General features: G+C 34.8%; 1 protein-coding gene across 1 annotated transcript in view; it reads left to right on the top strand.

Moving 5' to 3' along the window:
- LOC119526185 (complement factor H-like) overlaps window positions 1–15,104 on the top strand; it is a 125,085-nt gene that overhangs the window by 85,289 nt on the left and 24,692 nt on the right. Inside the window, exons 12-15 of the mRNA XM_037825109.1 lie at window positions 2,812–2,988; window positions 4,422–4,604; window positions 4,711–4,890; window positions 7,163–7,339. Coding sequence (XP_037681037.1) covers window positions 2,812–2,988; window positions 4,422–4,604; window positions 4,711–4,890; window positions 7,163–7,339 — 717 coding nt within the window. The remainder of the gene's footprint in view (window positions 1–2,811; window positions 2,989–4,421; window positions 4,605–4,710; window positions 4,891–7,162; window positions 7,340–15,104) is intronic.

The following is a 15,104-nucleotide window of genomic DNA, read 5'->3' as shown; positions in this document are numbered from 1 at the left end:
ATTTGTTTAATTTATCCAGCTATTTTCATCCAAATTTTCTGCTTTACACCTTTCCCCTTATTACTTTCTCCAGTTATTGCCAGGAACTCTTCTTTTTCAAACATTGACAAGTTCTGTGGACAATTGGCTATTGACAAAATAGTTGTTTGTTTTCCCAGAATGAAAAGAAGCTTTCATCTTTGTAAAACTGGGTGGCTGTGCTTTGTTCCACGCAGAGATAATGCAGAGTTCTGAAAGTAAAAGTCTGTTTGGGAAATACCAGGGTGAGCAGAGTCAGTTTAATATTTGGGAGGATTTTATGAGCTGAGGCTAGGTAGGAGCTCAAGGCAAGATTATCTGGATAATTTCAGGGGTGTCAGCATTTGGATTTAGTTTCATGCTTGAGGAAAAGCCATGCCATACTTTTAAGCAAAGAAATGATTACATTAGAATTGCATTTTTGAAAGTTTTTTTCCTGCATGCTTTGCTTGTGGTGGGCAAGAGATGAAGCAGTGAATTCCTACAGAGTGAGAAATGGGGTGGATTGATAACAGATGATGATGATGCCTGTGGAGAGGCAGACCAGGGGGACAGATTTGGGATATAGAAATGAGTGTTATCATAAATGTGGAGAGAACAAACATTTAAAATAGATAGTTTAACAGACTGATTAATAGAGCAGTCTTTGTCCTCCTGCGAGTGGATGGGAAAAGGAACCAAGGCTCCCGTGATGAGACTGGGCTTTGGTTGCAACAGGGCTGCTTATAGGTTTGTAGCAGGAGGAAGGAAGGAAAGTGATGCATAAATCATACTGTAAAGAAGCAGAAACTGCTGGTTTGTATTTCTACACAAGGTAGGAGACAAGGTCATCTGAGACTGAGTGCTGCATTGGGGTACAGGTAGAAGAAACTCCGGGTGTTTGAAAATTTGAAATAGAGACTCTAGAGGAAAGAACAGTAAGTTCATTACAGAATGAGGTAGACTTGCTTATAAATATTGAAGGCTGAGAAGCCTTTCATTCATTCAGACTGTCAATAATCACCTGTTATGTGCCAGAAACTGGAAAAATACAAACATGGGCCAGCCTTTTCAGATCCTTCATTCCAATATTGGAGAGTGATAAAAACAAACAAACAAACAAAAACAAATAAATGAACCAGAAGATAAATACAATTTTTATATATTTTATATAAAATAGTATTCAAAGAAAAAAAAGGAGTAAAGGATTTAGATAGAAAATAGGATCAGGCTGAGGGCTCTGTTTTGTCTAGGACAGCATCCATACAAAGAAAATTAGAGGAACCATTCAGGGTAGAGGAAAGGACATGTGTAACAGCTGGGCCAGCAATGAACTTGACCTATTTAAACAATTCAAAATTAAAAAACAAGAACAAAAACAAAAACTGGACTGTGGATTGAGAGGGGCAGAGATGCATAAAATGATAGACAAACAAGGCTGGATTGTAAAGACTTTGGATTTAATTCTGAGTGAGAAGCTTTTAAGATGATCATACAATTATTTTTCACATGACTGGAGGAAGATCCAGGTTTTATGAAGCCAGAAGCTTATACAATCTTGAGGGGCCTTCTTTAAAAAAGAATGCAAAATCCTGAATACAGAATTCCCACGGACATACGTATTTTATGAAACATGAAAGGAAAATGTGAAGGAGAGGAAATTGAAGTGACAGAGACAGCAGTAGAAACCGATGTTGGTCAATGTTATCTTTTGCAAATTTTATCAAACTTGATGATGATGTGAATCAATACATTGTTAGGAATGAGCAGCACTGTTTACTTCTCCAATGACTGAATGACCAAAGGATACATAACATTTTAACAAATATTCTTCCCTCAGAAATTTGCAAAAAACTTCATGCAGGTTGGATAATTTTTAGTTTATTTAATACATACTGGGGGTTCTATACTTTGGTGAAAGGTTTCAAAAATTGTTGTTATAAACCATTTAAAACTATAGTGTCTTCAACAACGTTAAATTGTCAATGACAAATAAAAAAATTCTTGAAAATATTTTCAGTTCAATACTAGGATTAATGAAGTTAGCATCTGGACAGAAACAGATATCTTTGACTATGGGTCTGTCCATTCAATCTCTTCCTTTAATCACATTTAAAGAGATAAAAACATTTATATAAAGTTGTTATCTCTATATAAATATAGTAGTTGGAAAATTTGCAACAGCCAAGATCATTTTTTTCCTTATCAAGCAGTATTTACAATAATATGTTGAGAAAAATAATTTGTATAAAATGAACACAAACTATATAAACAAACATACTTGCTAATAAATACTTGAGTGGTCAAATGGAAAAGAATTTTGGGGGACAAATTCCAGTGATTCACATTCAAAGACGACTTCGTCAACCAAGCTGCTAAATTCAACATAAAATCAAAAATGAAAACAAATTTGCTTGGTTACTTTTTTACTCACATTACTTTCATAAATAGTTAATTTACCTGTAATATTATGATTATATGATGATTGACTTCTGGATGTTTGTTCATAAAATGACTAATTTTTATATTCCAATTTTTAACTTTAAAAATTAAGCAGTGAGAACGGAGGATTTAAAATTAAATTATTTCAATGTTAACAATAACATGAGACCTAATCCAAGCAAGTTGACTTTATAGATACAATTTCAGGACATCTGAGGGTATACAAAACCTAATATATAAGATTTTCCAAGGAAGCAGGCTTATTTGATGCCTTTCTGTGTGTGCAGTACACAGCACCTCATTCTTACATGTCATTTATGAAATTTGCCAAGGATAAATTATTCTGATTTAATTATTTTACCTTTTTTTTAGAAAGGTCATGCAGTGTTCCAAATATAGGAGAAGATTTAGATGCTAACCCCAAGAAAGATATTTTTAAAGTTGGAGAAGTGTTGAAATTCTCCTGCAGAAGAAGACTTACAATTGTTGGAGCAAACTCAGTTCAATGCTACCATTTTGGATGGTCCCCAAATATACCAACATGTAAAGGTGAATATTTGTTTACAATTGCTGAAACAAGAATTAGAATTTGAGTATCAATGTCTTACTTTCTGTGGGATTTCAGTGTGTCTAAAATCTAACCAATTAATCCAGACACCTCAGCTTCCATTAGAAGCTTAATCACCAATTGTTGTTTCTTGAAATGTATATTGGAAGTATATATATAGGAAGTATTATGTATGGGAAGTATATATATACACACACACATAGGAAGTGTATCTATAGGAAATATATATAGGAAGTATACGTATATGGGAAGTGTGTGTGTGTGTGTGTGTGTGTGTGTGTGTGTGTGTATGCTATGATTGGAGGGACTTCTTTTGTTTCCATTCCTTTTGCGTATAATGCCATTTTATCTGTCACTTTTCTCAAGATACAGAACCAAAAGTTAAAGAGGTTTATTAAAAGGCCTTGGCTGACATGATTTGGGAGCTGGAAGTTCTGAATTCCATAGGGCAGGCTAGAGACTGGAAATTCTACTAGAAGTGAGGCTGAAGTCTTTTTAATTTTTTTAATTCTGTGCGGATGTGATTCAGTGTTTCCTGTGAGCTACAGACTCAGTCATTCAAAAGGAGGGTATTCCACGCAGACACCCCTTCCTTCATACTCTCTTTCTCTGTCATCACTGTTCTCTTGCTTTTAATGATGACCTCTCTGAAGAAGGCTGGATGCTAATTCCTTAGGCTGGAAACTCAGGAAGGAGTTGAGGGTGCAGCCTTGAGGCAGAATTCCTGTTTATCTCCTGGAACCCAGTTTATTACATTGATGGTCTCCACCTGATTGGATGAGGTCCACCCACATGATAAAATGGAAACCTCCTTTACTTAAAGTCAACTTATTGTAGATGCTAATGCATTTTCAAAATTTATCCACAGCAACATCCAGGCCATGCAATGTGACTTCAAAGCATAGCCAAGTTGACAAAATTGACCATCCCAGCCACCATATCGGACTTTGATATTGCATGGGCCTCACCTCCAATTTCATTGAGTGTGTCTAAACATCATTCAAGCAGCTTATAGTCAATTCAGTCTTTTTTGTGGCTTGATCAAAGTTAAATGTTAATCAGCTGTTTGCCTCAAGTGATGGTACTTTTTTCGAAAAGTTTTGATGAAATCTTTCCGTGGATTATGAATATTAATTTAATTTATGCAACATTTGTTAATCTGAACAAACCTTCAAAATGTCCATATTATTGGACATTTAAAGCCTGAAATATACATTCAATATGCTAGTTCAATCTAAGTAACGAAACTTGGAAATTGGAATCAGTGGAAATGCCATTCTTTTTCATTGTTTCAGAAAGCTAGAATGACTTAAAGAATAAGGAATTAATAAATTAAAGAACAAACGCTGTTCTGCTTGATTGTTGGTGTAAAATAGACAATTCCATCATAATTTGCACAATATTTCTACTGTAGGGGAAGTAAAATCTTGTGGTCCACCTCCTCAACTTACCAATGGGGAAATTAAGGAGGAAAGAAAAGCAGAATATGGACACAGTGAAGTGGTGGAATATGATTGTAATCGCAGATTTCTACTGAAAGGGCCTAAGAAAATTCAATGCATTGATGGAGAATGGACACCTTTGCCTATATGTTTAGGTAATGTATATAAAATATTAATATTGAAATGCACTTTTTGTTTGTATTCATGTAAAGGCATACATTATATTTTAAAGATAAACATATCTTTGTGAAATTTGCATAGAGGAAGAGAGAACGTGCGGAGATATACCTGACCTTGAGCACGGTGATGTGCTGTCCTCTTCCCCTCCCTATCACCATGGAGATTCAGTGGACTTCAATTGCACAGAAACATTTACAATGATTGGACACAGATCGATTACATGTATTCGTGGAATGTGGACCCAACTTCCTCAGTGCGTTGGTGAGAATACACTTCCCCAACTGAAATTTAATAAAGTTTAATATTTTTGTAAAAATACATTTGCAACAATATTTTTAAAATTTATCAATGTTACTGAAAATGTCCAATCTTTTATTACAATAAATCCAGAATTCGTTGTTTATTTTTCGGTGTGTCTTATGGCAAAAATATGGACCATTATATCCTTGATATTATTACAGTTTATCTTTATAAGTGTGAACCTGTATTATACTTTTAGATTATGTAACTTCACAATAAGACCATAGCCTCTCTCAAAGTGTCTAAATGAAATAATTTCTGTATCTCTTTCAAATGCACCAGAAAGAAGTTAATGTGCTGAAGGATGAGCGTGCCGCAGGTCCTCCAGTCACTAGCATAACTTAATGTCATGAGACAGTGAGAGTTGAGAAAGGAAAATTACGATCGATAGACTTCACTCTATAGTTGAATCCTCCTATCCCTTTAATAACCAAATCTTCAATGACTATCTGAGAGGGTCTTGGAGGTCCTAATTCACCTTTCCTTTGGAATGTGTTCTTTCCTAAAATTTTCCTGGCCCACCATTCAAAGGCAGCCCTGGATGTCTAGTCTTATTCATTCATCACACTCCTAGACATTAATTACCCTAGGAAAAACTTAGCATTTATAACCAAGGTTGAAGAAGAGAGATTAGAAACCATTTTGTTTGCTGTTTTATTCTCAACACCAGGAAGAACAGGATTTTCCCAAGTGAATCCAAACATCTTGTTTTTTATTAGCCCTTATATTTTTGCCAAGCATATTCTTGTCAGTGGTACTACCCCTTCTTCAAGACCCAACCTCATGTTTGTCCTCTTCTGTCTCCACAAATGATTTCATCTCATTCAGCATGGGAGGAAAACCCCAAATTAATATCGTGCTAAAACCCCTCACATTTTCACTCTTATCTACACCAAAACCTTGCTTCAGTTATTACTGTCCTCTGAGCTCCGAATTTTCCTTCATAAAGTTCCTCCTCTACCTATATTCAGTTTTCTGTAACCCCTTCCAGCTACTGTAGGCCTTACTCCCTCAATTTTCCCCTCCCTGAGCTCATGTTTACATGCTCCTATTCTGGCTTCTTTTCTCTTCTCAGTTTTTATGTTTCTCCTCAAAACAAAGAAATCCATGCAGAAGCCAATCAATCATATGACAATGACGGTGATGGCACCAGTGCATCCTTCCCCTGGCTGTACATCTTCCTCCAGTTTCCATCACTCAGAGAACACCTTTCTTTTCTCCCTCAACACCCTGGACCATGTTGTGTGTCATTCCTTCTAATTCTCAGGGGCTAATTCTCAAGCCTCTGGGGTGTTTTAAAAGTGTCTTTTATTATTATTATTTTTTTTATCAAGGTTACACTACAAAATCATTACTTTTCTTGGCCAATTACTTCACTTTTCTCTGTTCTGTCGAAACCCCATTCAACTCTGCTTTTCTGATCAGTAACAAAAAATAATATCAAAATTTACATTGATAGTTTATCAAATTCAGAAATGAGCCCCATATTCATTGAATATTTGAAATATGTTATGTATATAACAATTTTCCATGGTCCAAATATTAACTTATACAGGAGCCAGCAAAGATTTATTATTCCTTCATTATAATATTATTGGAGTATAGGATGATCTGCTGTATTAAATACCTTCTCAAAGACCATAAGATTACATGTAGAAAACAGATCATGACTTTTAGCATTCAATTTCTTATTGCATAAATCTGTGTCTCTTTTCCTGCTGATGATACAAAAGATCTGTGTAAATATTCATATTCTGTACAATACATCCTAAAGTATAGTTCTTTATTATGTTTCATTACATTTATTGAAAAATATTTAAACCAACAACTTCTTATACCCTATTCCTACAAATCATGCCTTTAATTAATGTTTTAAGGTTACAAATTAAAAATAATTTAGTCATTTTGAGTTCAGGAAAATGAATGTGTCCATTTGCAGAGATTTCAAATGTTGAACCAAATTTAGTTGTGTGATGACTGTTTACTATATATATCATTCTAAAAAGTGAATCTTTTATGCTCTTCAAATTCCCTAAGGGCAAAATGTCTTTAGGACAATTATTTTTTCTGATATTTCAGAGGCCCTGCACAGGGGTTCTGTTTGTATATAATAGCCCACTTCAAGGCATATGATCAGGAAAAAATTGAGTCTATAGCTCTTGTATATAGTAGTTGTTTAGATATTTAGATTTTTTGTTTTTAATATTTTCATGGAAATATTTTCATTTTATAGCAACAGGTCAACTTAAGACATGTAAAATGTCAAGATCAATTGTACCTGAAGCAAAACTATCACATATGTCTGAAGTTAATCATAACACGAACTTAAGTTACAAATGTAAAGGAAACTCACAAAATCGACAATCAATCTGCATAAATGGAATATGGGATCCTGAAATAAACTGCACAGGTAAGATTTTACTTTCAATGCTTTAAAAATTTATTCTATTTATTTGTAACTTGTAACAGTAGTAGCTTTTAAATTCTTTTAAAAAATGACTTGTTGGTATTACAGATACTTTTCATACTCAAGAGTACTTTAGATACTAGCCAAAATATTGTTCTAAATACTAATTATTTCCTATCATTAGTTAGCTTAATAACAAACCATCCAGAAACTGGGTAGATTTAAATTAACATCTGTATTAACATACCTAGTATGCTGATTAGTATTAGAGTCCCATGGCTTCTAATTCCTTTTATTATGCCTATTTGTACCTATACTTGTAACACCACATATACACATTCCTGTACCTATAGCTCTGCCTACACCCACACCTGTACTTACACCTGTGCATGTGCCTGCAAATATTATCTATCTATACCTATCACTCATTTGAAAATCACCTATCAAATATCTATCAATCTATCATCTAATCTATCATCTATTTCTAATCTATCTATCGTCTTTCTATTTCTCTATCTATATTTGTCTTGAAAACCCTGAATCATGTTGACACCTCCAATTTCAATTTCATAACATGGGGTCCATTGTAACCTCCCCAATTTTCATATTTATAATACTCTTTTCCAACTGTGAAAATCCTTGCCCCATTTTACTCAATATTTTAACAATTTATACAAGCCTAGATATACACAAATTAGTTTCACACCAATAAAAAGTACACCTACTAAATGGAGTTCAAAATGTTCAAGTTATTCTGTCAAGAAAGCAAGTAATATTTATGTGCAGTGATGTGTGAATGTTATTCTACATTTTCTTTTAGAAGCTTTGCCGTTTTAGCATTTGTATTTAGGAATAGCATCTAGCTCATATTAATGTTTGATTATGGTGTAATGTAGCCAGTATGGGTAGCCAGTTCTAGGAACATGTGTGGAAAAGAATGCAATGAAATCAATCAACTGTTGTATTGTTGGTTTATTTCTGGATTCTTTATTTAGTCTGACTATTTGTCTATTTTTATGTCCAAACCATATTGCTTTTATAATTGTAACTTTATAGTAAGTCTTAATGTCTGGTACATGTACTCCAACTATGCTTTTCATTTAAAAGATTGTTTTAGTTATTCTGATGATTGCCATTCCATGGAAGTTTCAGTAAAAACGTTTCAATTTTTAGGAAACATCTACTTGACAAAAGAGTTGGCATCAAATCTATAGATTAATTAGCAATAACTGACTTCTAAGCCGTATTTTGTTCCCCAGGACATAACCATGATGCATCTTTCAAATTATTGAGTTCTGCTTCATTTTCTCATTATTTTTTTAAGTGTAGAAAATTTTCAAGTCTCAAAACTTATTCCTATTTTATTTTTTTGATATTATAAACACAGTTTTTCAAAATTACATTTTCCAGGTGTTTGTTGTAAGAATAAATCACACCTATTTTTGTATTTGATTTTGTGTCCTGAAACCATACTACTTCCCTTAATCATTCTATATGCTGTTTCATAGATCTGATAGAATTCTCTGTGAACAGTATCATCAGTGCAAGTAGATGATTTTACTTCTGCCTGTATTGTTCTCATGTGATTTTATTATTTTCTTATTTTATTTCATTAGTTGGGATCTGCAGTACAGTGTTGAAAGAAAGTGATGAGAGCAAACAATCTTGTTCTGTTCCTGACCATTGGGAGGGGCTATTCAATATTTCACAATTATGATTTCAGTTTTAGGACTTCTGTAGATTACTTTATCAGACTGAAGAAGTTTCTTTCTATTCATAATTGGTTGAAAAAATTTTTCATCAATGCATATTGAACTTGTTAAATGCTTTTTCTGCATCTATTGATATGTTACTGTAGCTTTCATTATAGTTCTATAACTATGGTGAATTAAATATGTTGATTTTTTAAAAAATTAAATTCAGTTTTATTGAGATATATTCACATACCATGCAATCCTCCATGGTGTACAATCACCTGTTCACAGTACCATCATATAGTTATGCATTCATCACCACAACCTATTTTTTAATTAAATTCAGTGTTATTGAGATATATTCATATACCATACAGTCATCCACGGTGTACAATCAACTTTTCACAGTACAATCATATAGTTACGCACTTATCACCACAATCTATTTTTGAACATTTTCCTTACACCAGAAATAATCAGAATAAGAATTAAAAATGAAAGTAAAAAAGAACACCCAAATCATCCCCCCATCCCACCCTATTTCTCATTTAGTTTTTGTTGCCATTTTTCTACTCATCCATCCACACACAGGGAGTGTGATCCACAAGGTTTTCACAATCACACTGTCACTCCTTGTAAGCTACATTGCTATACACTCATCTTCAAGAGTCAAGGCTACTGGGTTGGAGTTTGACAGTTTCAGGTATTTACTTCTAGCTATTCCAATACATTAAAACCTAAAGAGGGTTATCTATAACTCACACCAGAGTGACCTCTTGACTCCATTTGAAGTCTCTCAGACACCAAAGCTTCACTTCGTTTCATCTCCCATCTCCCTTTTGTTCAACAAGGTGTTAATCCCACGATGCTGGGTTCAGACTCATCCCCGGGAGTCATATCCTGTGTTGCCAGGGAGATTTACACCCCTGCGATTCAAGTCCCATGTAGAGGGGAGAGCAGTGACAGTGAGTTCACCTGCAGAGGTGGTTTAGCCAGAGAGAGAGGGCCACATCTGAGCAACAAAGAGGCAGTCAGGGGGAGACCCTTAGTCACAATTATAAGCAGGTTAAGCCTCTCCTTTCCAGTAATGAGCTTCATAAGGGTAGGCCCCAAGATAGAGGGCTTGGTATACCAAGCCATCAGTCCTCAGTGTTTGTGAGAACATCAGCAACAATCCAGGTGAGGAAGCCCAGCACTTCCGCATTTTTCCCCAGCTCTTCAGAGGGGCCCTGCATGTATATTTTTATTCTCCACCCAAATTACTTTGGGATGTGTTGCTATTTCACTCTAACCCATAAAAACCTGCCATATCTCACTTCCTATTCAAAGTTCCATGCAATTGTGGTGTTTGAACAAACTGACTATTGAAGTTATATTGTTTAGAAAATGTAGATGCAGCACCAAATAAACATCTCTTCCCTTGGTCTCACATGGAAGTTGAAGTTTTAACACACAGTCAGTTTCAACCTTTATCCTTTGGCCCTATTTGCCCTAGTCTTAACCAGATCTGCTTTACTCATATCTCTATTTGAAGTCTGGGCTCTTTTTCAGCTTTTTTTTTTTTTTTTTTTAACAGTTGCTGTATGTGTTAATACTGACATTCATATCTGTTGAACCCTAGCTCTGAGTTTCAGGTGTCACACAGGTACCCCGTATTCCAGAGACCAAACAGGTTATACACAGAGGGATCAGCATCTCAGAGTTTGGAGAGAGCCATTACAATTCAGGAATAGATTTGACTGCTGTGAGAACTTACAACTGGGAACCATTAAAATAATCATTTCCCTGTAAGACTATGTTCTAAGATTCAATTCTGAGTTTACACATTGTAGTCAGTGAATACTGGTGAGGCATTATAGTGTTTGCCTTGGTTTCTGGCATACTTCACTCAAAATGGGGTCTACAGGATCCATTTACCTCATTGTGTGTCTCACAGCTTCACCCCTCATAGTTCCTCAGTATTCCATTGTATGCATACACCACAGTTCACAATTCTGTTCCTCAGTCAGTGTACTCTTAGGTCAACTCCACCCATTTCAAATTGTGAATACTGCCTCCATAAACAGCAGTGTGCAAATATCCATTGATATGTCTTCTCTCAGATCTTCCAAGTACATACTCCATAATGAGGTTGCAGGACATATGGCTCCCACGCACTTAGCTTCTTGTAGAACCGCCATAAAGACCCAGAAAGGCTACACCATTCTACCTTCTCATCAACAGTTACTAGGTACTTTCCTCTCTCCATGTTTTCTCCAGCACTTTTACCCCATTTATATTTTTTCCTAGAATTTTATAGAGATATATTCACTACCATAAAATGATCCAGTGTACAGTCAGTTGTTCATGGTATCATCATATAGTTGTACGTTTATCAACACAGTCAGCACTTGAACATATTGATTAATACAAAAAAGTTTTTTTTATCAAATAATAAAAAAAATAATGAAAAGAAAAATAAAATGTCATACAATACAATATAATAGTAAGGACAGAAAACACAACTACCAAGAATCCCATATCCCTCCCTTTTATATCCCCCTCTCACACACAATTAGCTTTGGTATATTGCCTTTGCTACATTTAATGGAATGTCAGTGTTACTGTTGACCATGGACTCCAGTTTGCTTTGATTATGTTTTTTCCCAAATACCATCCTTTTTTCAACTGTCTACATAGTTGACATTCATTTGTTCTCCCATATGTAAAAATATTTTTGTATTTGTACATTTAGTAACAGTCAATGTCCACTCCAGTTTTTGCCAAGTTATGCAATCCCTGTCTTTATTATCTATCTTTACCTCTGGTGTCATACATTCCCCTATCCCACCTCTTTCAGCTTTACTCACAGATGTCTTTGTTCAATGTACTCACAATATTCTGCTACCAACACACAGTATTATGCTATCTATTTCTGGATTTATACATTCAATCCTGCAGAACATTCTGTAGTCCTTCAGCATCAAATGCCCGATCTCTACTCTCTTTCAATCTCCTGGTAGCCTGTGTTATCAGCTTTTAACTCTCAAAGTTTGCTCATTAATGTTAGTTCACATTAGTGAGACCATACTGTATTTGTCCTTTTGTTTCTGGCTAACTTCAGTCAACATAATGTCTCTAAGTTTCATCCCCATTATTATATGTTCCATGGGTTTGTTCTGTCTTACAGCTGCATAATATTCTATCATGTGTATATACCACAGTTTGTTTATCCACTCATCTGTTGATGGACATTTGGGCTGTTACCGTCTCTTGGCAATCATGAATAATGCTGCAATAAATATTAGTTTACAAATATCCGTTTGTGTCTTAACTTTTAGTTCTTTGAGTATATACCTAGCAATGGAATAGCTGGGTCATATGGCACATCTATACTTAGTTTTCTGAGGAATCTCCACACTGTCTTCCAGAGTGGTTGCACCATTCTACATTCCCACCAACAGTGAATAAGTGTGCCTCTTTCTCCACATCCTCTCCAGCACTTGTAATTTTCTGTTTTTTGGATAATGGCCATTCTGGTAGGTGTGAGATGATATCTCATTGTGGTTTTGATTTGCATTTCCCTAATAGCCAGTGAAGTTGAGTATTTTTTCATATGCTTTTGAACCATTTGTATTTCCTCCATATCTTTTGCCCATTTTTTAATTGGGTTGTTTGTCTCTCTGTTGTTGAGTTGTAGGATTGCTTTATATATCTGGGATATTAAACCCTTATCTGATATGTTGTTTCAAAATATTGTCTCCCATTGTGTCAGCTGCCTTTTTACTTTTCTAACAAAATCCTTTGATGTACAAAAGTTTTTGATTTTGAGGAGATCCCATTTGTCTATTTGTTCTTTAGTTGCTCATGTTTTGGGTGTAAGGTCTAGGAGACCAGGACCTATCACAAGATCTTTAAGAAATTGCCCTACATTTACTTCTAAGAGTCTTATGGTTCTAGCGCTAATGTTTAGGTCTTTGATCCAATTCAAGTTAACTTTTGTATAAGGTGTGAGGTAGGAGTCCTCTTTCATTCTTTTGGAAATGGATATCAAGTTCTCCAAACACCATTTATTGAAGAGGCTACTCTGTCCCAGTTGCTTTGGCTTGACTGCCTTATCAAAGATCAATTGTCCATAGATAAGAGAGTGTATTTCTGAACCCTCAATTTTATTCCATTGGTCAGTATCTCTATCCTTATGCCAGTACCATGCTGTTTTGAGCACTGTAGCTTTGTAAGATGCTTCAAAGTCAGGTAGTGTGAGACCTCCCACTTCGTTCCTCTTTCTCAAGGTATTTTTGGCTATTCGGGGCAATTTGCACTTCCAAATAAATTTGGTTATTGGTTTTCTATTTTTGAAAGTAAGTTGTTGGGATTTTAATTGGTATTGCATTGAATCTATAAATCAGTTTATGTAAAGTTGACATCTTAATAATATTTAGTCTTCCAATCCATTAACATGGTATGTTCTTCCATTTTTTCAGGTCCAGTTCATTTTTTTTTAGCATTTTATTGTAGTTTTCTCTGTATAGGTCTTTTGTGGACTTCGTTAAGTTTATTCCTGAATACTTGATTCTTTTGGTTACTATTGTAAATGGAATTTTTTAATGTCTTCCTCTTGTTGCATATTACTTGTGTATAAAAACACTACAGATTTTTGCCTATTGATCTTGTAGCCTGCCACTTTTCTGTATTCATTGATTATCTCTGATAGCTTTGTTGTAGATTTTTCTGGATTTTCTACATATAGAATCATGTCATCTGCAAACACTGAAAGTTTTACTTCTTCCTCTTCAATTTTGATGACTTTTATTTCTTTTTCTTGCCTAATTGCTCAAGCTAGAATGTCCAGCACAATGTTGAATAACAATGGTGACAGTGGGCATCTCTGTCTTGTTCCTGATCTTAGAGGGAAAGCTTTCTGTCTCTCCCCATTGAGTAAGATGTTAGCTGTAGTTTTTCATATATTGTCTTTATCATATTGAGAACATTTCCTTCTATTCCTATCCTTTGATGTGTCTTCATCAAGAAAGGATGTTGAATTTTGTCAAATGTTTTTTCTGCATCATTCTAGATGATCATGTGGTTCTTCTCCTTTGATTTATTGATGTGGTGTATTACACTAATTGATTTTCTTGCATTGAACCAGCCTTGCATACTGGAATAAACTCCACCTGGTTGTGGCTTATAATTCTTTTAATGTGCTAGTGGATTTGATTTGTGAGTATTTTGTTGAGGATATTTGCATCTATATTTATTAAAGAGATTGGTCTATAATTTTCCTTTTTGTAGTATCTTTGTCAGATTTTGGTTTTAGGGTGATGTTGGCTTCATAGAATGAGTTGGGTAGCTTTGCATCCTCTTCAATTTTTTTGAAGAGTTTCGGTAGCATTGGTACTAATTCTTTCTTGAATGCTTGGTAGAATTCTCATGTGAAGCCATCTGGTCCTGGCCTTGTCTTCTTTGGGAGCTTTTTGATGACTGACTCAATTTCTTTACTTGTGATTGGTTTGTTGAGGTCATCTATTTCTTCTTGGGTCAATGTTGGTTGTTTATGCCTTTCTAGGAAGTTGTTCATTTTGTGTAAGTTGTCTAGTTTACTAGCATATAGTTGCTCATAGTATCTTCTCATTATCTCCTTTATTTCTGAAGGTCAGTAGTTATGTTTCCTTTCCTATTTCTGATTGCATTTATTTGCATCCAGTCTCTCTCTCTATCTTTTTTTTTTTTTTTTGTTAACATAGATAGGGGTCCATCAATTTTGTTGATTTTCTCAAAGAACCAAGTTGTGATTTTGTTGATTCTCTCTATTGGTTTCCTGTTCCCAGTTTCATTTATTTCCACTCTAATCTTTGTTGGTTCTTTCCTTCTGTTTGCTCTGGGGTTAGTTTGCTGTTCTTTATCTAGTTCCTCCAGGTGGACAGTTAATTCCTCAGTTTTTGCTCTCTCTTCTCTTTTAATATAAGCGCTTAGGGCAATAACTTTGTCTCTCAGCACCACGTTTGCTGTATCTTGTAAGTTTTTATATGTTGTGTTTCATTGTCATTTGCCTTGAGACATTTACTAATTTCTCTTGTAATTTCTTCCTTTTACTC

This window comes from Choloepus didactylus, chromosome 2 (assembly GCF_015220235.1).
Source record: "Choloepus didactylus isolate mChoDid1 chromosome 2, mChoDid1.pri, whole genome shotgun sequence".
Classification (NCBI taxonomy): Eukaryota; Metazoa; Chordata; class Mammalia; order Pilosa; family Megalonychidae; genus Choloepus; species Choloepus didactylus.
Note: the sequence above shows the minus strand (reverse complement) of the source record. Positions and strands in the feature narration are given on the sequence as shown.